At 41.1% G+C, this 23,982-nt stretch overlaps 1 protein-coding gene across 1 annotated transcript in view; it reads left to right on the top strand.

Annotated features, from left to right (window-relative positions):
* The window catches only part of BMP5 (bone morphogenetic protein 5), a 224,369-nt gene extending 200,644 nt beyond the window's left edge, over positions 1-23,725 (top strand). Inside the window, exons 4-7 of the mRNA XM_077487820.1 lie at positions 6,956-7,153; positions 10,183-10,259; positions 10,507-10,617; positions 20,026-23,725. Coding sequence (XP_077343946.1) covers positions 6,956-7,153; positions 10,183-10,259; positions 10,507-10,617; positions 20,026-20,175 — 536 coding nt within the window. The 3' untranslated portion in view covers positions 20,176-23,725. The remainder of the gene's footprint in view (positions 1-6,955; positions 7,154-10,182; positions 10,260-10,506; positions 10,618-20,025) is intronic.
* Positions 23,726-23,982: the final 257 nt, after the last annotated feature.

Genomic DNA, 23,982 nt, shown 5'->3' with positions numbered 1-23,982 from the left:
AACCCCCCCCCCCCACACACACACACACACACACACCAGACAAGGCACCCTGTCTCCATGTTAGAGGGGAAGAGACCTTATCCCCACATCCTGTTCCCCAAAAGATATGTGGGGGTTTGCAGGGGGTCATAGCCGAATCTTTGGATCCCCAAGATATCTGCCTCCCCAGGGTAGCGAGTACAAAGGAAGGAATGCCCCTTCTTACTCATTCCCAAAAAGGCAAAAAACAAAAGAAAATATCACCATGAACCGGTTATGTTGCCCCACTGCACAAGGATGCTTCCCTATTGCTACTTCTGTGGCAAATGACAGATCCTCAGACAGTTTCTGTGCATAAAAAAAACAACTGGGATCATAGGGGACATCCGTTTCTGGGGTTCCAGGGGTTTGGGAAGGCCAGCTGTCCTAATTTGGCTAGCTTGTTAAGCAGTCCTATGAGCCACAAACAAGCAGAATTTCAACCCCTGTCTTCCAGGTTTTCTTTGTCAAAGCTTAAGCTTAATTTCTTTGTCAAAGCTTAATTGACCAAGCTGAAGTTAGAAGCTGATTAATTACCATGCACAACTGCACCAGATTGTGTACTCTCCAGTCTTAGTAAATCAACCCCACTGTAAATATAACCTTCTGTCCTTCATTGACCAGCATTTGTCACCTGTTCCAAATGAGCCCATAATGAAAAATTTGCTGTCATTTGCCATGGTCCAAATTTCTTAAGTCTATAATTTTCCCCATTCAGGGTCCGTTCACACAGGGGCAACACGACTTTCAACACGACTTTTGGAGGCAACTTGGACACGACCTGAACATGACTTGGGGCGACTTACAACACGACTTTAAGTCGCCCCAGGCCAGACTTATATAGGGACAAGGCGCGGGGTCGCCGGTTAATGTCACATGGTGACCCCGCCCCTTACGATGTCACAGTCCCAGCATCCTCCGGGACTGTGACCTCGTGACACCATGTGACATCAACCGGCGACCCCGCCCCTTGTACCTATATAAGTCACCATGCACCGCGTCCCTGGCATTGCGGCCGGAGAGAGCGTTGAGTCAAAATCTCCAGGAGAAGAAGAACGGAAGGCAGCGGCGGCGGCGACAGAAGACCAGGCCACCGCTAGTAAAAGAGCTGAAAGAAGAAGCGGTGGCCCGGCAAGAAGAACCGAAGAGGGGGACAAGACCCCCGAAGTCGGAAGAAGAGGGCGGTGACGAAGAAGAAAGCCGGGCTCCTCCGCTAGCAAAAGAGCTAGCAGAAGATAGCGATAGGATAGGATAGGAGTCTGGCAAGAAGACCCCCGAAGACGGAAGACCCCCGGAGCTGTGCAATAAACTATTTTAACCCTGTGTTGTGGTTTTTTTTTTTTTACATTTTTTTCACAGGTGAATGGGTAGGGGTACGTTGTACCCCATACTCATTCACATAGGGTGGGGGCCGTTTTTTTCGGCGTAGGGGGTTCCCCTTAATATTCATACCAGACCTAAGGGCCTTGTATGCTCTCGGAGGGGGAACCCATGCCAAAAATTTTTTTCATAAATTTGGCGTGGAGTGCCCTCTTGAGAGCTGATAATTCTGTCAGAGTCGCCTCCGTATAGACGGAGAACCGACTTGGAGGCGACCTCCATTGAAATCAATGGTTACCGGTCGCCTACAAGTCGGATTCAAGTAGTACAGGAACCTTTTCTGAAGTCGGAGCTACTTCAGTAGTGTGCATTAAGACGGCTCTCATTCACTTACATTGCTTTTTAAATGTTGTCCGACCTGAGGTGACCAGGGGCGACCTGAAGTCGGATCGGAGTTGCCCCTGTGTGAACGGACCCTCAGTAAACAGGCATACATTTGTTGATAATAATAATAATAATAATTACAACAACAAAAACACTAGACAGTAAAATTTTCATTTGGAATGCATATAGTCAAAACTTGCTCCTCTAACCACACATAGAATCAGTCCCCGACCGTTACAACCCTGGCAAACTGACAACACTGGAAATGTCAAGAGACATTGGCATGCTCTTCAACAACTGTGGCGTAAAACCAAATGCTTGCAGGACTTCACCCTATATAGATCTGCCCTTCTAAAATAAAATTCCTGCCTCCATGCTTCTAAACAAGCCTACTTTGTCTCTCTTATTAATACTTTGTCATCCAGTCCCCGTCGGCTCTTCTCAACCTTTAACTCTCTGCTTCGTCCTCCACCCGCTCTACCCACTAACTCACTCACTGCCCAAGAGATTGCCAATCACTTCAAAGACAAGATTGATGCAATTTGTGAGGACACCTCAACTGTGCGTACATCTTCCCCACTCAACATACCTTGCCTAACAGCACATTCAACACTTTCCTCTTTTGAACTGGCTACTACTGAAGAGGTTACAAAACTTAACCCTAGATGTCCCCTGGATCCTGTTCCCTCACAACTACTATGGTCACACTCTTCTGTCCTATGCTCCCTCACTCACATCTTCAATCTCTCCCTCTCTAGTGGCACCTTCCCCTCCTCTCTAAAACATGCGCAGATCACTCCCATATTTAAAAAGCCCTCACTAGACCCCACCAGCCTGAACAACTTGAGACCCATCTCATTGCTCCCATTCACCTCTAAACGTCTAGAATGCTTAGTCTACAACCATCTTAGCTCCTACCTCAGTGAAAATAACCTTACAGTCTGGTTTTCGCTCACAGAACTCCACGGAATCTGCTATACTAAAACTCACCAATGATTTACTAACTGCTAAAACCAACGGCCACTACTCCATACTCCTACTGCTTGACCTCTCTGCAGCCTTTGATACTGTTGACCACCCGCTCCTCAATTCCTAGATTGTAAGCTCTAATGAGCAGGGCCCTCTGATTACCCCCTGTATTGAATTGTATTGTAATTGTACTGTCTGCCCTAATGTTGTAAAGCACTGTGTAAATTGTTGGCACTATATAAATCCTGTATAATAATAATAATAAACTCCATTCCCTTGGCCTCCAAGATTCTGCTCTATCCTTTTCCCTACCTATCACAGCGCTCCTTCACTGTTACCTGCAAATCTGTCTAGCTAGATAAATAGATAGACAGATAGACAGACATATATAGATACAGATAGATAGATGCAGATAGATAGATAGATAGATAGATAGATAGATAGATAGATAGATAGATAGATAGATAGATATGGGATAGATAGATAGATAGATAGATAGATAGATAGATAGATAGATAGATAGATACTGACAAACAGACAGACACAGATAGATAAGGATAGATACAGATAGATAGATACAGATACGGATAAATAGATACATTGATAGATACATATGGGATAGATAGATAAATAGATAAACAGATAGGCAGACAGACACAGATAGATACAGATAGATGCAGAATAAGATATAAATGGATAGATACAGATAGATAGATACAGATACAGAACAGATATAGATAGATACATAGATATATACATAGATAGATACATATGGGATAGATAGATAGACAGCCAAACAGACAGACACAGATAGATAAGGATAGATACAGATGCATATAGATAGCTACAGATAGATACAGATACATATAGATAGATAGATAGATAGATAGATAGATAGATAGATAGATAGATAGATAGATAGATAGATAGATAGATAGATGTAGATAGATACATATATAGATACATAGATAGTTAAATAGATAGACAGACAGACACATATAGATACAGATACAGATAGATAGATGCAGAATCAGATATAAATAGATAGATAGATAGATAGATAGATAGATAGATAGATAGATAGATAGATAGATAGATAGATAAATAGATAGATAAATAGATAGATAGATAAATAGGCAGATAGACAGACAGACAAACAGATAGATAAGGATAGATAGATAGATAGATAGATAGATAGATAGATAGATAGATACCTAGATAGATAGATACCTAGATACATTGATAGATAGATACATTGATAGATAGATACATTGATAGATAGATAGATAGATACATAGATAGATAGATACATAGATAGATACCTAGATAGATAGATAGATAGATAGATACCTAGATACCTAGATAGATATCTAGATAGATAGATATATTTCTAGATAGATAGATAGATATCTAGATAGATAGATAGATAGATACCTAGATAGATAGATAGATAGATACCTAGATAGATATCTAGATAGATAGATAGATAGATAGATAGATAGATAGATAGATAGATAGATAGATAGATAGATAGATAGATAGATAGATAGATAGATAGATAGATAAATAGATAGATACCTAGATACCCAGATAGATATCTAGATAGATAGATATCTAGATAGATAGATAGATAGATAGATAGATAGATAGATAGATAGATAGATAGATAGATAGATAGATAGATAGATAGATAGATAGATAGTTAGATAGATAGATAGATAGATAGACAGATAGACAGATAGATAGACAGACAGATAGATAGATAGATAGATAGATAGATAGATAGATAGATAGATAGATAGATAGATAGATAGATAGATAGATAGATAGATAGATAGATAGATATGGGATAGATAGATAAATAGATAGACGGACAGACACAGATAGATACAGATACAGATAGATGGCTAGGTACAGATAGATAGATACAGATATAGACAGAAAGATACAGCTAGATAGATACAGATAGATAGATATAGACAGACAGACAGATACAGAGACCTGGTGAAGGTGAGGATATACTGTAAACCATGGCTGTAGCAGGACGCAGTGCTGGGATCCCTCATGGTATACAGGAAATCATGTGTAATTATGAAATGCTTCAGCACATTGCCGGGTGAATAGCTGAAGGTTGATTCCCAGGCACAGAAGAAGCAGGGCACCCACCTTCAGTCCGATCACAGGATCACAGTACAAAGTGCTGCTGTATAGTGGACAGACACTGACAGGATATCAGACTCACTGCACGGATCACAGTACCTTGCTTCTTCATTCACGATCACAGAGCCAATTTCCCACTGGCACAGAAACCAGAAGTGACGTTACTGCCTGGGGAAAGCACCGCCCATGTCCTATGGCGGTGCCAATCCACAGAAAAACATCAAGGAGAATGGCACATGAGGCAGTGTAGAGGCGCTGTGCATTGTGCCACAAAACCCCGCAAATGAAGTGTCTCACCTGCAATCAAGTGATTGCATTGGCGTCATGCTTCCCATAGTGCACTGTGTCCGATGTCTGAACACAGTGCACTTAAAGGACTTTTTTTTTTTAAAGGGCTATTTTTTGTGACTAGCTGTGGGGGGGGGGCCTTGCGCCCCCCTATGGACATATTAGCATGGATGTCGCACCATTTCCTTAAACAAAATCTCTGAGATACTAATATTCCCCCACCCCGCCGGTACCCCCCTCCATGACTTTTCCATCAAAATCAACAATGCAACCATAATGTAATCATAGACTCTGACTTGTCCTTTCAGCCTCAAATCCAATAATTGTCAAAAGTTTGTAGACTTCACCTCCATAACATCTCTAAAATTCACCCCTTTTTAACAAATGAAACCACCAAGCTCCTCATTCACTCCCTTGTTATCTCTCGCCTTGACTATTGCAACTCCCTTCTAACTGGCCTACCTCTCCATAGGCTATCCCCTCTTCAATCTATCATGAATGCTGCTGCCAGATTTATCCATCTTATCCACCGTTAAGCATCTGCCAACCCTCTTCTCTAATCCCTACACTGTCTCCCAATCGCCCAGTGAATTAAATTCAAAATACTAACCACAAGAAAAAAAGCCATTCACAACTCTGTCCTGAGCTACATCACCAATCTTGTCTCCAAATATCACTCAAACCGTCCTCTCTGCTCCTCCCAAGACCTCATACTATCAAGCTCCCTCGTCTCCTCCTCCCATGTTCATCTCCGGGATTTCTCCAGAGCCTCTCTCATCCTCTGGAACTTGCTACATCAACCTGTCTGGCTATCCCTACTCTTGCCACCTTAAAGCGGAGGTCCACCCTAAAATGGACCTCCACTCATCGGAATCCCCCCCCCCTCCGGCGCCACAATCGGCACCTTTCAGGGGGGAGGGGGGTGCAGTTACCTGGATAATCCAGGTAACTGCACCCACTTCCGGGCTAGCTCTCTGCGGAAAGGGGCGTACGTTACGCCCCTTTCCGCAAGCGCCCGCCCCCTTCAGCAAGTGCCCCGCTGCCTGCTGGGAAACACACAGCTCCCAGAGGCAGCGGGGACCGTCCGGATTGCGCCGCGCGGCTCGCGCATGCGCAGTAGGGAACCGGGAAATGAAGCCGAAAGGCTCCATTTCCTGATTCCCATACCCAAGATGGCGGCGGCAGGACCCGCCAGACGAGCGAGGGATCGGCTTCGGGTGCCGACATCGCGGGCGCGCTGGACAGGTAAGTGTCACTATTTAAAAGTCAGCAGCTGCAGTATTTGTAGCTGCTGGCTTTTAAAAAAAAAAAAAAACGCGGAGTCCCGGTGGACTCCCGCTTTAAGGCGATCCCTGAAAACTCATCTGTTTCAAGGAAGCCTATCACATCTCCAACTAATCTTTTACCACTTCCATCAGCTCATTCCCCACAGTTACAAGCTTTTGTACCACCTGCCCCATCAGATTAGAGTGTAAGCTCTTGTATTTTATTGTATTATAACTGTATTGTCTCCCTTTTGTGTTGTAAAGCGCTGCATAAACTGTTGGCGCTATATAAATCCTGAATAATAATAATAATAACTTCCAAGTTTTCTCAATTTTGTACACAGTGGATTGATATGTAAAGGATTGCTAGACCACAAATTTGTCATGTTTCGGCCTCCAGTGTCATTTTGGAACCAGGAAAATCAGATTTGCATTAATATTTGTCTAGCCAGCTGAGAATAATGCGCTTCATTAAATTTTTTGACCGGAATTTCATTATGGGAATATCAGTCAACTGTTTATTTCTTGGGTTCTTTTTTTTTATTTTTCAGGCCGCAGTGTCAATGTTAAGTCAGTTGGCCTTGTTGGGAGACATGGACCCCAGTCAAAGCAACCGTTTCTAGTAGCTTTCTTTAAAGCAAGTGAGGTTTTGCTGCGCTCAGTTAGGGCTGCAAACACAAAAAGGAAAAAGCAAGACAAGAACAAATCTTCATCACAGCAAGATGCATCAAAAATGCCTAGTATTACAGGTAAGAAGCAAAAAGTAAATGAAATCTCCACTAAGCAAGTCTGGGCTGGCAGACCACTAAATTTGACATTCATTTGAAGGGGTGGACTCAGTAAAAGTATTTGTGTGTATTTGGATGCCAAAAGAGAACGAGTTGTCAGCAGTATCTGAATATAACTGTTAGAGAACATACCGTATATACTCGAGTATAGGTCGACTCGAATATAAGCCGAGGCCCCTAATTTACCACAAAAAAACTGGGAAAACGTATTGACTCGTGTATAAGCCGAAAATGAGACATGCAGCAGCTACTGTTACAGCTTAAAAGAGTGGAAAAGAGGGTCAACAATGCCCATCTGCAGCTGCATACCTCCCTGTGTACCTCCCTGTGTCCATTGCAGCCTACCTGTGTCCTGTGCATGCCTCCGTGTGCCAATCTGCAGCCTCTGTGTCCTTCTGCAGCCTCTGTGTCCTTCTGCAGCCTCTGTGTCCTTCTGCAGCTCTGTGTCCTTCTGCAGCTCCGTGTGCCATTGTGTGCCATTTTGCACCGATCAGCATGTATCAGCATGTCATAAAAACATGCCAGGATTCATAAGCCGCACCTCTCCTCCTCGTCTGTGACAGACGGCCGCCATTCCACTGTTCAAAAGCCGCGCCTCCCTGTCTGTGATAGGCGGAACACTCAATTTCCCAGCAGTCAGTGTTCCGCCTATCACGGACATCCTCTCATCCTCGTCCGTAGTATGAGGATGAGCGGATGTCCGTGATAAGCGGAACACTGACTGCTGGGAAATTGAGTGTTCCGCCTATCACAGACAGGGAGGCGCGGCTTTTGAACAGTGGAATGGCCGCCGTCTGTCTGCACGACACGCTGATCAGGTAGGCAGACGGCGGTGACTCGAGTATAAGCCGAGGGGGGTACTTTCAGCCTAAAAAAAGGGGCTGAAAATCTCGGCTTATACTCGAGTATATACGGTAGTTATGTACTGTACATTAAGAAAGTTTGTAGGTACCATAAAGAGACACATCACATACATTTATAAAATCATTTTGTTTTCATATTATTTATACGATTAAAAAAATACATATTATAGGTCCAGTTGGCAATTATTTGCTTTGAAATTCAGGCTTTGTTTCTTTTAATAGCTTTGAAATTTTATCTTCAATGCTTCAATTCCATAGGCCATTTTCAGTGAGGGAAGAGGATAATTTCCCTATTTACTTCCTGTAATTTGTTGCCTTCCATGCTGTTTATATATTGCCATAGGCATAGTTGCTTTCTGATGCTATGGCAACATGCGAATGAACAAATGGGATAAAAGCTGTGAAATCTTGCGTGATTCTGCAGTTTAGGAAAAAGGTCTCCCAGAAAGGCACTGGCGTAACAAGCTGATGATGTAGGTAGGTATTTTATTTTACATAGGCCTTACAAATACGTAGGGATTCGTTTGTAGAGCTACATGCACAAGGGATTCATGAGACAGGCTATCTTTGACTTGTTAGAGCTTCTAATGCACACATTGAGAAGCTCACAATGAGCAGTGAAATCAAAATAAGCAATTTCAGTACAGTGGAGGGGCCTAAAACATGTCTTGGGGTAATTTTTATTGCATTAATACTAGGGATGAGTCAAACACTCCCCGGTTCGGTTCACAGCAGAACATTTGAACAGGCAAAAATTAGTTTGAACACGCGAACACCATTTAAGTCTATGGGACGCGAACATGAATAATCAAAAGTGCTCTTTTTAAAGGCTTATATGCAAGTTATTGTCATAAAAAGTGTTTGGGGACCTGGGTCCTGCCCCAGGGGACATGTATCAATGCAAAAAACAAGTTTTAAAAACTGAAGTTTTTTCAGGAGCAGTGATTTGACTAATTCTTAAAGTGAAACAATAAAAGTGAAATATTCCTTTAAATTTAATAGCTCAGGTCTGGTATGGATTTTAAGGGGAACCCCGTGCCAAAAAACAAAAAAATTGAGTGGGGGTCCCCCCAAAAATCCATACCAGAGCCTTATCCGAGCACGCAACCTGGCAGGCCACAGGAAAAGAGGGGTATGAGAGAGCGCCCCCCTCCTGAACCGTACCAGGCCACATGCCTTCAACATGGGGAGGGTGCTTTGGGGTAGCCCCCAAAGCACCTTGTCCCCATGTTGATTGGGACAAGAACCTCATTTCCACATCCCTTGCCTGGTGGTTGTGGGGGTCTGCGGGCAGTGGGCTTATCAGAATTTGGAAGCCCACTTTAACAAGGGGACCCCCAGATCCTGGCCTCCCCGCTGTGTGAAATGGTAATGGGGTACAAATGTACCCCTACCATTTCACAAAAAAGTCTCAAAATGGTAAAAATGACAAGACACGGCTTGGGACAAGTCTTTTATTTAAAAAAAAATGTCCCACAAAGTCCATTCTTCTTCTTTCGCTCTGCCGACGGACCGAAAAAAAAAAAGCAGTGACCGGCCGCCTCCATGGGAGGCTCCCGCCGTATGAAGTGTCTTCACTTTGACAGTTCTTATATAACTGAGGGCGGGCCACACGTCCCACACAGGGACTTCCTTATGGTTTTCCCAGGGCATCAGAGTGCGGGCAGGCCACCCGTTTACGTAACCGGGTGCCCCCTGCCCCCCTCTGACACCCTGGGAAAGCCATAGGGAAGTCCCCATGCGTCAGAGGGGGCGGGGTCACCCGGGAACATCATGGTGGTAGAAAAAATGGTTATTATTGATTTGACAAATTTAGCACTTATTGATTTCAATTGGGTTCCGGTTCAATATATGGACTTATCTAATGTTCATCAAAACCTGCTTGAACTAAACCCAAGAACATTCATCTCACTGCTAATCCCTAATGTCATTCCATGATGCAAACCTTAACCTCTTATTGTAATTACTTTTACCATTTATACATTAACTTAACATGGAATCATGGATCTCCGCTGCATGATACATTTTGGTAATATTTAAGGTTAACATCATTATATCAATTAGTAGCACATATTAATGAAAAATACCTTAACTATTAATCACCTGTTTATTTATGTTTACCTACAGATTACAACACTAGTGAGCAGAAGCAGGCTTGTAAAAAGCATGAGCTATATGTCAGTTTTCGTGACCTGGGATGGCAGGTAAAGGACCAATGTGTGTGTGTCTTGCACCGAATTGCTTTTAAACCATTTAAACGTGATCTTTTAATTAAATATTGCAGTTTTAAAGAATATGACTCTGCAGTTTAAAAACAATAAGGAAGTATGGCCATCAGATTAGCAACAGTATTGTTATTGCATTATAAATTATACAATTATACCAAGGAATGTAGACTGTAACAATGCTGAGATAGCAGTTTCTAAATATGATACTTGTATTTTATTCTAGGACTGGATAATAGCTCCAGAGGGATATGCAGCCTTTTATTGTGATGGAGAATGTTCTTTTCCTCTCAATGCTCATATGAATGCCACTAATCATGCCATAGTACAAACTCTGGTGAGTAATGTAAAGTTCTACAAGTGTATACTGTGTTTTATTTTAAATGAAACCTTTTTAACCACTTGCCGACCGCCGCACGACGATATACGTCGGCAGAATGGCACGGGCAGGCATATGGGCGTATATATAAGTCCCTGCCTGCCCGCGGGTGGGGGGCCCGATCGGGCCCCCCCCGGTGCCTGCGGCGGTCGGCATTCCTTCGAGAGCGATCCGGGATGAGGGGGCGGCCATTCATTCATGGCCACCCCCTCGCGATCGCTCTCGACGAATGGAAATCCTCCGTGACATCACTTCCTCTCCTGTAATGTAAACACAGGAGAGGAAGTGATGTATTCTCTCCTCCGTGTCGGTATTTTTCATTCCGGCACCGAGGAGAGAGGTTCGGTGAGTTGCACCAACACACCACACATACAGTAGAACATGCCAGGCACACTCACACCCCCCCTTTACCCCCCGATCACCCCCCAATTACCCCTGCCCCCCCAGTCACAGTGACACCAATTGCTTTTTTTTTTTTTTTTTTTTTGCATTGGTGTCATTTGTGACTGTAATAACTGTTAGGGCAGTTAGGGTTAGCCCCCTTTAGTTCTAAGGTACCCCCCTAACCCCCCCCAATAAAGGTTTAACCCCGTGATCACCCCCCGTCGCCAGTGTCACTAAGGCTGGGTTCACATTGCAGCGGTTTGAGAACGGATGTGATTCGCACCGCACTGCAGTGCAAATCACATCCGATCTCTGTGCGATTCGAGTTCAGCCATACAGATAGTATGGCTGAATTCGTGTCGCACCCGCCGCACCCGCCGCAAAATCGCACGGGACCCTTTTTTTGGTCCGCAGCAGAATCGGATCGCATGGGTGTTCACACCATGCGATCCGAGTTTGCAGATCGCACTGCGATATGCGAACTGATCTGGGGGTGTCATTAACATTTCACTGACACTCCCAGCAGTTCGCATAGGGCAGTGTGAACTGCCGCCGGGAGGCATGCGATGCGGGAACCCGCCGCGGATTCGTGGCGTTCCCGCATCGCTCCAGTGTGAACCCAGCCTAATAAGCGATCATTTTTCTGATCGCTGTATTAGTGTCACAGGTGACGCTAGTTAGGCAGGTAGGTATTTAGGTTCGCCGCAACTTTTTATAGCGCCAGGGACCCCCATATACTACTGCATAAAGCCCCCTGATTGCCCCCTAGTTAACCCTTTCACCAGTGATCACCATATAACTGTTACAGGTGACGCTGGTTGGTTAGTTATTTTTTTATAGTTTCAGGGCACCCGCCATTTATTACCTAATAAAGGTTTAACCCCCTGATCACCCGGCGGGTGTCATTTGTGACTGTAATAACTGTTAGGGCAGTTAGGGTTAGCCCCCTTTAGTTCTAAGGTACCCCCCTAACCCCCCCAATAAAGGTTTAACCCCGTGATCACCCCCCGTCGCCAGTGTCACTAAGGCTGGGTTCACATTGCAGCGGTTTATGAGAACGGATGTGATTCGCACCGCACTGCAGTGCAAATCACATCCGATCTCTGTGCGATTCGAGTTCAGCCATACAGATAGTATGGCTGAATTCGTGTCGCACCCGCCGCAAACTCGCACGGGACCCTTTTTTTGGTCCGCAGCAGAATCGGATCGCATGGGTGTTCACACCATGCGATCCGAGTTTGCAGATCGCACTGCGATATGCGAACTGATCTGGGGGTGTCATTAACATTTCACTGACACTCCCAGCAGTTCGCATAGGGCAGTGTGAACTGCCGCCGGGAGGCATGTGATGCGGGAACCCGCCGCGCATTCGTGGCGTTCCCACATCGCTCCAGTGTGAACCCAGCCTAATAAGCGATCGTTTTTCTGATCACTGTATTAGTGTCACAGGTGACGCTAGTTAGGCAGGTAGGTATTTAGGTTCGCCGCAGCTTTTTATAGCGCCAGGGACCCCCATATACTACCGCATAAAGCCCCCTGATTGCCCCCTAGTTAACCCTTTCACCAGTGATCACCATATAACTGTTACAGGTGACGCTGGTTGGTTAGTTATTTTTTTTATAGTTTCAGGGCACCCGCCATTTATTACCTAATCTCACTAGTGTACCCCTAAATTTAGGGGTGTCTACTTTCCAAAATGGGGTCATTTGGGGGGGTTTGTGCCATCTTGGCATTTTATGGCCTTCAAAACTGTAACGCCCTTAGAAAGCCTGAAGGCGGTGCTTGGTTTTCGGGGGCCCCGTGCGCGGCTAGGCTCCCAAAAAGTCCCACATATGTGGTATCCCCGTACTCAGGAGAAGCAGAAGAATTTATTTTGGGGTGTCATTTCACATATGCCCATGGCATGCGTGAGAAATATATCATTTAGTGACAACTTTGTGAAAAAAAAAAAAAAAAAAAGTTTGTAATTTTCCCGCAACTTGTGGCAAAATATAAAATAGTCCATGGACTCAACATGCCTCTCAGCAAATAGCTTGGGGTGTCTACTTTCTAAAATGGGGTCATTTGTGGGGGTTTTGTGCCATCTTGGCATTTTATGGCCTTCAAAACTGTAATAGGTAGTGAGGAGTGAAGTCAAATATTTACGCCCTTAGAAAACCTGAAGGCGGTTCTTGGTTTTCGGGGCCCCGTACGTGGCTAGGCTCCCAAAAAGTCCCACATATGTGGTATCCCCGTACTCAGGAGAAGCAGCAGAATTTATTTTGGGGTGTCATTTCACATATGCCCATAGCATGTGTGAGCAATATATCATTTAGTGACAACTTTGTGAAAAAAAAATAAAAAAAAATTAAAGTTTGTAATTTTCCCGCAACTTGTGGCAAAATATAAAATATTCCATGGACTCAAAATGCCTCTCAGCAAATAGCTTGGGGTGTCTACTTTCTAAAATGGAGTCATTTGTGGGGGTTTTGTGCCATCTTGGCATTTTATGGCCTTCAAAACTGTAATAGGTAGTGAGGAGTGAAGTCAAATATTTACGCCCTTAGAAAACCTGAAGGCGGTTCTTGGTTTTCGGGGCCCCGTACGTGGCTAGGCTCCCAAAAAGTCCCACATATGTGGTATCCCCGTACTCAGGAGAAGCAGCAGAATTTATTTTGGGGTGTCATTTCACATATGCCCATAGCATGTGTGAGCAATATATCATTTAGTGACAACTTTGTGTAAAAAAAATAAAAAAAAATATTTTTTTGTCATTATTCAATCGCTTGAGGCAAAAAAATAAAATATTCGATGGGCTCAACATGCCACTTATCAATTTCCTTAGGGGGTCTACTTTCCAAAATGGGGTCATTTGGGGGGGTTTTGTACTGCCCTGCCATTTTAGCACCTCAAGAACTGAGATAGGCAGTCGTAAACTAAAAGCTGCGTAAATTCCAGAAAACGTACCTTAGTTTGTAGATGTGACAACTTTTGCGCAAACCAATAAATATACAGTTATTGACTTTTTTTTTACCAAAGACATGTGGCTGAATACATTTTGGCCTAAATGTATGACTAAAATTGAATTTATTGGATTTTTCTAATAACAAAAAGTAGAAAATATCATTTTTTTTCAAAATTTGCGGTCTTTTTCCATTTATATCTCAAAAAATAAAAATCGCAGAGGCAATCAAATACCATCAAAAGAAAGCTCTATTTGTGGGAAGAAAAGGACGCAAATTTTGTTTGGGTACAACATTGCATGACCGCGCAATTACCAGTTAAAGCAGCGCAGTGCCAAATTGTAAAAAGACCTCTGGTCATTTACCAGCAAAATGGTCCGGTCTGAAAGTGGTTAAAAATAGTTATTTAACAATAAAACCTAAAATTATATTTTATATTTAGTGGATGCAGATTGGTTGAATGCCCCACTCTAGATTTGTATGCATCTTGGGGACTCTTGTAGCAAGAAGTATTCATGCATGTATTCTCAGCTACCCACATTAGGAGTCTTAATCTAGCAATACATGTTAAACTGTCATTAAATGCAAATCACTATACACTGTCAATACATGTTTTTATATTGTGTTCATACACACATTGCCACTAGAGCATTCATTTTCTGTAGATAGCAAAAATCCTGCTGTTCACTGTCCCTCCGTCTTGTCTGTATCGCTGCTGTAGCCTGAGATTGTATAGCCCAACCATTGCCCCATCTACTGAGCATGCTCAAGATTCAGTTCCCTTCTATCTGGGACTCTCCCTCCTGATTGGCTAAGACACAGCAGCGCGCCATTGGCTCCCACTGCTGTCAATCAAACTCAGGTAGCCAATGAGGAGAGAGAGGCAGTGGGACTGAACCGCAGCTCTGAATGGTCTGAATGGATACACAGAACTGCGGCTCAGCTCGGGTGCTCCCGTAGCAAGCTGCTTGCTCTGGGGGCACTGAACAAGAGGGAGGGGCCAGGAGCTCCATCCAGGGACCCTATAAGAGGAGGATCCAGGCTGCCCTGTGCAAAGCCACTGCACAGAGCAGGTAAGTATAACATGTTTGTTATTTTAATAGAAAAAAAATGAGACTTTGCAATCCCTTTCATTTTCTCCTTTTTCTTATAGGTGCAGCCCACATGACTATAGAGTCACACACGTGGGCATATACACAGTGACACAGTGATGAATTACAATCCCCTCCCTCCTCTATGTCCTCAAATATTTAAACACTATAGTTGCAGGATATACAGTTAGGTCCATATATATTTGTACACAGGCACAATTTTTGTTTTTTTTCAGGTACAGTGCCTTGAAAAAGTATTCATACCCCTTGACATTTTCCACATTACAACCAAAAACATAAATGTATTTTATTGGGATTTTATGTGATAGACCAACACAAAGTGGTAAGTAATTGTGAAGTGGAAGAAAATGGATACGTTGTTTTGTTTGTTAGAGAACCTTAGTGAACAAACAGCATAATGAAGGCCAATGAACACACCAGACAGGTCAGGGAAACTGTTGTGCATAAGTTTAAAGCAGGGTTAGGTCCTAAAAAGATATCCTAAGCTTCGAACATCTCACGGAGCAATTTACAACCCATCATCCAAAAATGGAAAGAGTATGGCACAACTGCAAATGCACCAAGACATGGCCGCCCACCTAAACTGACAGGCCGGTCAAGGAGAGCATTAATCTGAGAAGCAGCCAGGATGCCCATGGTAACTCTGGAAGAGCTGCAGAGATCCACAGCTCAGGTGGGAGAATCTGCCCACAGGACAACTATTAGTGCTGCACTTCACAAATCTTTTAGGCTTCACAAAACTGTAAGGAAGAGTGGCAAGAAGATAGCCATTGTTGAAAGAAAGCCATAAGAAGTCCTGTTTACAGTTTGCAAGAAGCCATGTGGGGGACACATCAAACATGTGAAAAAGGGTGCTTTGGTCAGATGAGACCAAAACTGAACTTTTTGCCCTAAAAGCAAAACGTTATGTGTGGCGGAAAACTAACACTGCACATCATCCTGAACACACCACCCCCCTGTGAAACATGCTGGTGGCAGCATCATGTTGCGGGGATGCCTTTCTTCAGCGGGGACAGGGAAGCTAGTCGGAGCTGATGGGAAGATGGATGAAAGCCTGTTAGAGTCTGCAAAAGATTGGAGGAGGAGGTCGACCTTCCAGCAGGAGAATGAACCTAAACATACAGATAGAGCTACAATGGAATGGTTTAGATCAAAGCATATTCATGTGTTAGAATGGTCCAGTCAAAGTCCAGACCAAAATTCAATTGAGAATCTGTGACAAGACTTGAATATTGCTGTTCACAGTTGCTCTCCATCCAATCTGACAGAGCTTGAGCTATTTTTCAAAGAAGAATGGGCAAATATTTCACTCTCTAGATATGCAAAGCTGGTGAAGACATACAAAAAAGAATTTCAGTTGTAATTGCAGCGCAAGATGGTTCTACAAATTATTGATTTTAGGGGGGTCTTAATACAAATGCATATTTATTTGTAAAAAAATTTGAAAACCATTTATAATTTTCCATACAATTCACAATTATGTGCCACTTTGTGTTGGTCTGTCACGTAAAATCCCAATAAAATGCATTTACATTTTTGGTTGTATAATGACAAATGTGGCAAATTTCAAGGGGTATGGATACTTTTTCAAGGCACTATATTTACTAAAACATATTTAAGCTATAGTTATATGGATATGGGCTGAAAGTGCACACTTAATTTGAGGGTATGTACATCCAAATCGGAGGAAGGGTTTAGGAATTGCAGGGCTTAGCCATCCCCCCTTTTTCAAGGGACCAAAAGTAACTGGACAATTGTTTCATGGCCAGGTGTGGGCTACTACTTCATTATTTCTTCATCAAGTAAGCAGATAAAAGGTCTGTAGTTGGTTCTAAGTGTGGTATTTGCATTTGGAATCTATTGCTGTGAACCTAAATCATGCATTCAAAGGAGCTGTCCATGCAAGTGAAACAGGCCATTGTAAGGCCTGAAAAACTAAACAAATCCATCAGAAAGATAGCAGCAACTTTAGGAGTGGCCAAATCAACAATTTGGTACATTCTGAGGAAAGAAGAATGCACTAGTGAACTCAGCCATATAAAAAGACCTGGACGTCCATGGAAGACAACAGTGGTGGTTGATCGTAGGATCCTCTCTATGGTAAAAAAAAAAAAAAAACATTCACAACATCCGGACAAGTGAAAGACACACTCCAGGAGGTGGACGTATCATTGTCAATGTCTACAATCAAGAGAAGACTTCACAAGAGAAAATACAGAGGGTTCACCACAAGGTGCAAGCCAGATTAGACTTTGCCAACTAACATCTAAAAAAGCCAGACCAGTTCTGGAAAAGCATTTATCTTTTTCAGATAAACTAAGATTAATCTGTACCAGAATGACAGAAAGAAAAAAGCATGGAGAAGGCTTGGAACAACTCATGATCCAAAGCACATAATGTCATCTGTAAAACATGGTGGAGGCAGTGAGATGGCATGGGCATGCTTCCAGTGTCACTGGGTCATTGGTGTTTATTGATGATGTGACAGAAGACAGAAGCAGCCAGATGAATTCTGCAGTGTTTAGAGATATACTGTCAATCCAGATTCAGCCAAATGCAGCAAATTTAATTAGATGGCGCTTCACAGTACACATGGACAATGATCCAAAACACACTGCAAAAGCAACCTAGGAGCCTTTCAAGGAAAATAAGTGGAATATTCTGCAATGGCCAAGTCAATCACCTAATCTCAACCCAATTAAACATGCATTTCACTTGCTGAAGGCAAAACTAAAGGCAGAAAGACCCACAAACAAAGAACAACTGAAGACAGCTGCAGTTAGAGCCTGGAAAAGCATCAGAAAGAAGGAAACCCAGTCGTAATGTCCATGGGTACCAGACTTCAGGCAGTCATAGCCAGTAAAGAATTTTCAACAAAATATTAAAAATTAACATTTTAATTATGATTATATTCATTTGTCCAATTACATTTGAACCCCTGGAACTGGGGGGACTGTGTATAAAAATGGTTGCAGTTCCTTCACCTCCTTGTTAGTCTCAGCACATTCACAAAACCGACATAGGCTGGAGGGTTATTGCACAATCTATTAATGGCAGATCCTTCTCCAGATATCTTTATAGTGTAAACAAAGTTAATTGTCAGTCAACTTAAATTCTGCCTACACCATGTTATTGCAAAAAAATAATAAACATTTGCTTTGAAATATAGATTTGTATTAAGCTTTAAAATACGTTGTTGCTATTATTTATTTTGAGTCTCTATTCTGAAAGACATATTTTATGTCATGTGACTGACACAGCACCAATTAGTGCTGTGCAGACACAGATTCATAGTCCAGATGACTTCTGCTGCTATAGAACATGCATCTGCAGAGTACCAGAAACTCTTCCCTCAGATCTTTCCCTAAGGACAGGAAAAACCTGGGAAACATCATGTGATCTCTGACTATCAATGATTAAATAAGGTACTCAGGTGCTTTTTATATTACATTAAATACAGTGGCATGATCTAGACATGTGCAGAATGGAAAAATTCATTTTATTTCGGATAGAGTTGTTATGTTGCTGTTTTGTTTTGGAATTTGTTTAATTTAGTTTTGTTTTGGAATTTGTTTAATTTAGTTTTGTTTCATTACATTTAATTTAGTTTATTAATTTTCTAACAAATTCCAAACTATTCAAATTTGGATCCGTTGAAAAATGACTAATCAATTCAAATTCTGTGTGAAGAATAGCTGGTTGTTATAGAGCCAGCCAGGTAGCCGGCCACCGACTCATCAGCTGCCAGCGGGCTTCCCGCTCAGAGTTGAAAAGTAAACAAAGGAATGTCACCAATAGAAAATTCTGAAAAAAAAAAAAGTGTGAGGTTCCCTCCCCCCATCCTAACCAGGCCCTTCGAATTTGAATCATTATGAAAATTTGGAATTCATTAGAAAATGAATAAACAAAACAAAGGTAAACGAGTTTCAACAAAGTTTACATTTGCACTGAAACAAAATGCCTAGCATGATCTTTATACATAAATAGAAGGCATAATGACAATTAAACATTATATGTTTAGTATGACTTGAGGATTTCTTTTCTGAAGCCCCATGAAAAAGCATGTATTGCTACTTAAGCTACCTGAAAAAGTATTTTTCCCTACTGAAATGAGTCAGATTGGGGTGTTCCTCTATAGGGCCAAGCTAACTGCAGTCAACTATGTGCTGCTTGTGTATGCTGTCACTCTTTCCCTTCTTTTTTTCTATTGACACCTCTTCTCCATGGTATGCCCAGCTTCTTGTATCTTTTTTGGCAGCAGTTTGCCCTAAAAATGACCAGATTCTAATAACCAGATTTTCCCTCACACAGATTTCAGTTGGATTCCCATCTAAATTCCGGTCTGACACATTTTAAATAAGATTCACTGAACCCTTGGTGGATCAAACCTGGAGAATTTCACTAATTATTAGCAGCAGGAGAATGAGGCTTTCTTAACTTCATTATGGCTTTATTATTGGGGTAGAACTGTTAACTGCTGCAGTCTTTGCTGTAGTTTCTACCAGATGAAAGAAAGCCAATGACTGATTCATTTTCCTGGCACTAACTCGACACTGAATAATCAGTTTTAGATGGGCTTATACATTAAATTCATATACTTTCTTTATATCCTTATATAATGACCATTTCAGGGGTTGAGGGAGTTTTCCCTATAGTGATCCAGGAAACCAGTTGGGAATCATTTTGTTTGAATTTTATATTTGCATCTATCCCTTGGCAGATGGAGCAGGCCTTTTAGACAGTCTCTGAGTGACACCATATTCTTTACAGTTGTACTGTGCTCTTGCAAAAAATTACTAAAAATTTCTTAGATGTTAAATAAAGCTTCACACTATAAGTTTAAAGATATTTTAATATTTTTTTTTAAATCATCATGGAAATATAAAGGAAATATAAACAGTAATGTAATAATCTTGTTTTATTAACAGGTCCATTTGATGTTTCCTGAACATGTCCCCAAGCCATGCTGTGCACCTACAAAACTAAATGCCATATCTGTGCTTTACTTTGATGACAGCTCCAATGTTATTTTAAAAAAGTATAGAAATATGGTTGTCAGGTCTTGTGGATGTCATTAAAAGTAGTTTTTGACTATAGAATTTCGAGTTACATCATTACAGGCAATGAACTGGTTAGGAAATAAAACACATTTCAAATATACAGTACATCTCAATATACATTTATATGTACAGTGTTATGTATATATTAGAATTTTGTAATTTATTTTTTCAGTAATGCTTTATTAGAAAATGCACCCTTGTGACAGAATTCCTTATGAACACATTTATTTCAATATTAAACTTTTAAGTTTAAATCACTCCAGATTAACCACCTATTACCAGAACAACCGTTCGTGTTTACATGTACACATAGAAAAACTTGTAATTATTTAATAACTGCAAAATGTGGTAAATGGACCATGCCATGTAACTTTTCTTGTAGTATTTATTTAGAAAATAACATATGATGTTAATCCACCCATTGCTCATCAACAACAATACAGAATAGGAAAACAAAATTAAAGATGTTGCTACCATATATGTAATGTAAAACTAAAACATGTTTTATTTTATTTTTTGCAGTTTTAATAAATGAGCCCCAGAAAATTGTTTTATTTTACTGTTGTTCAAAAATATTTTTCAATAATTCCATAGCTGATTAACATTTTTGTCTACAGTCAATAAAGTGTATTTGATCTTATAAAAACAACCCTTTGTGTGAATGCTGTGAGTGTCTGCTTTTAGGTATGTAATGAAGGGATTTAAAATATTTGAATTAGAAAAAAAAACTCCCTTCTATTTTATATCTAAAAAGACATGGGGGATTATTTACTAAAGGAAAATCCGCTTTGCACTGAAAGTGCACTTGGAAGTACAGTCACTGTAGATCCGAGGGGGACATGCAAGGAAAATAAAAAAACAGCATTTTAGCTTGCATAGGATTGGATGATAAAATCAGCAGAGCTTCCACTCATTTCAAATCTACCCCTTAGATTTAGAGCGACTGCACTTCCACGTGCACTTTCAGTGCAAAGTGGATTTGCCTTTCCTAAATAACCCCTATTGACCTGAGTTATAATAACAACATGATTATGCACAGTGTTGTGTATTCTTTATTCATAAATAAGTACAACTAGCAATTTCCAATCCACTGCAATAAAATTAACACTTAAGGGTAAAATGATAAAGCAGTGAATGTGACATTCACCAAACATTTAGGTTAATCAATCACTGTAATGTAAAACACATACATGAAGATTTACCTGCACTGAATATTTGGTAAAAGTTACTTTAACTGACAAAAAATATTCCCCTTAAAGTATAAGCACCATTAAAGTGGAAGTAAACCCTCCTATCGTTTTCAGCCAAAGAAGCTGCCACCTTGGCCTCTGTTTAATCTTCAACTGCCATGATGCTTCACATGTGATCGGTTATGGCACCAGCCATTGGATGCTTGGACAGCTTGGTTGACAGCACAAGTGACAGTCACTTTTCCGGCATGTTTTGGGAATGTAACTGTTTTTTGATACTGTTAAATCGATGGGTTTACTATAGCTTTAAGTTAGGATCTCTCCCACATGCCCTCCTTACAGCTTTAAGAATAATAACCCCTGTTACACTCATTACAGGCAGTCCCTGAGTTACAAAAATCCGACTTACATTTGTCTCACACTTACAAACAGAGGGAGACAACAGGAAGTGGGAGGAAATCTACCCCTAGGTTGGGAAATTCACTCCTGTAAGAGCTATCATGGGAAAAAGATGTCTTCACTGAAGCTTTATTACCAATCTTTGTTTCCACAACATCCTAACATTTTCATAATCCAGTTGTCACATGGACAGAACGGGAGGTGAAATCTTCTAAACAGGGGCACAGACAGCAAAACAAACATTACAGGGGTGTTAACCCTTCCCTATGCTATCCCAAAAAGTAACAATTATTTATTTGGCTGGAGCTACACTTCAAAAATGTACCAGTTTCAACTTACAGTAGATACAAATTCAACTTACGAACAAACCTACAGAACCTTCTTCTTCTTGTTTGTAATCCGGGGACTGCCAGTACTTTATAGATCTATGCATTCATTATAAATGAAGAAAAAGCCCAACCCACTCCAATCACTACATCTCAGAATCTTTTTTTATTAATACCTCACCCTCAAAGTAAGATTTTCTTATTTTGCATTTAAATAAAAAATTATACATGCTGAGTTCTCAAAAAGAAAAACAAATACGATTTACGAATACTAATACTCATCAAAACTGTGTTTAAAACCTAACACTTCCCCTTGGCTTAGATATTTTGTTGACCTTTTTATATATGACTTTTTGTCTCCCAGTTCTAGAGACTTTATACTTCAGTACTTTTGGTAGCACAGTTCATAGAGTAGATATGCACGTAATCCCAGATCTCATTTTCCCTTTTATACTAGCAGTGGCTCGCTGTTGTGATCATGTTCCATATAACTCATGGTTTGTAGAGTCTTAAAATCTCCATGTCTGTCAGAGGTTGCTTTCTGTTGCATGGCCCACCCAGAGCAATAATGCAAGACTAAGCACACAGCCTGGGGCTACAGCACAGGTTGGGAGAGAAAACCACTAAAGGGAATGATGGCATGGCCTGGCTGCCTTTAAATGCATGCACTGCTATTATTTTGTACAGGAATTCTTCATTAGTACCTCAACCCATTCTTTGGGGTGTGTGCTTAGATACAGGCTGAAAAGGAATTCTCTACACATAATAATTGACACTTAAATCTCATCTAAACCCAAAACAAAAACATTTATATATTACAGCTTGCCAGTGCTTAGATGCAGTGACTGCATTAGTTTCCCTTTTTCTGGCATTTTTCCCTATTTTTACTTGGTAATCATGCAAGTGACACATTTCTTCATGACTACACTCATTTCTCCATTGTATCTATGGGGACAACCATGGTTGTCTTTGTTTATGCGGTGGCTTGATGGGCCTTGCAGGTTGCGTGATTCTGTAAACTAAGGTTCTATTCACTCTCTTGTAAACTCACAGGATGTGACAAGGACACTACAGGTATTTTCTGTACTTGTAAAAAAATGTATTAATCTGAAAAGTGAAAATAAATGCAGCCAACACATCAAAGGAGTGGTAAGCTGCAATATATTATATTTTTGTTCATGGATTTAAATACGCTTTAAGAATTAGTGCTTACTAAATAAACCATAATAAATTTAAGATTTAATGACTCTTTACAAAAGGGATATGGGAGGTATTTACGAAAGACAAATCCACTTTGCACCGCAAGTGCACTTCAAAGTACACTTTCAAGTGCAGTCTCTCTAAATCTAAGGGGTAGATCTAAAATGAGTGAAAGCTCTGCTATTTTTATCATCCAATCATGTGCAAGCTAAAATGCTGTTTTTTTATTTTCCTTGCATGTCCCCCTCAGATCTAATTTCTCGCTTTATTTCCAAGTGCACTTGTAGTGCAAAGTGGATTTTACTTTAGTAAATAACCCCCATAGTGTTATACAGAGTTCAGCTATGCAATGTTACAAGTTTATTTTTTAACAACCATTTTACCTCAAATACGAATGTTGCATAATGATTTAAAAGTCTCAAATTTGTTTATAAATAAAAATAAATCTCCATGCCTCTGTTTGTATTATTGTATTATTTAAAACTGACCTCCAAGATAGCAAAGATAGCAATTACCAACCTCCCAAAGGTTCTGCTAATTCTCCTCATATTGGTATGATGTTCTTTTATCATTAAAAGTGAAATCAATGCCAAAGAATAAGCAAAACAAATACAAATGTACCTGAGAAAATGTCACTCCGATTTTCTGGTATGGTCTGTCTCAATGAGAGGACGTAGATGTGGTGCTACATGTCATTTCCAATTTCATGC

This window comes from Lithobates pipiens, unplaced genomic scaffold, assembly GCF_037356315.1.
Source record: "Lithobates pipiens isolate NorthernLeopardFrog02 unplaced genomic scaffold, aLitPip1_a1.2 Scaffold_18, whole genome shotgun sequence".
Lineage (NCBI taxonomy): Eukaryota > Metazoa > Chordata > Amphibia > Anura > Ranidae > Lithobates > Lithobates pipiens.
This window is presented reverse-complemented; position numbering and strand designations above follow the sequence as displayed.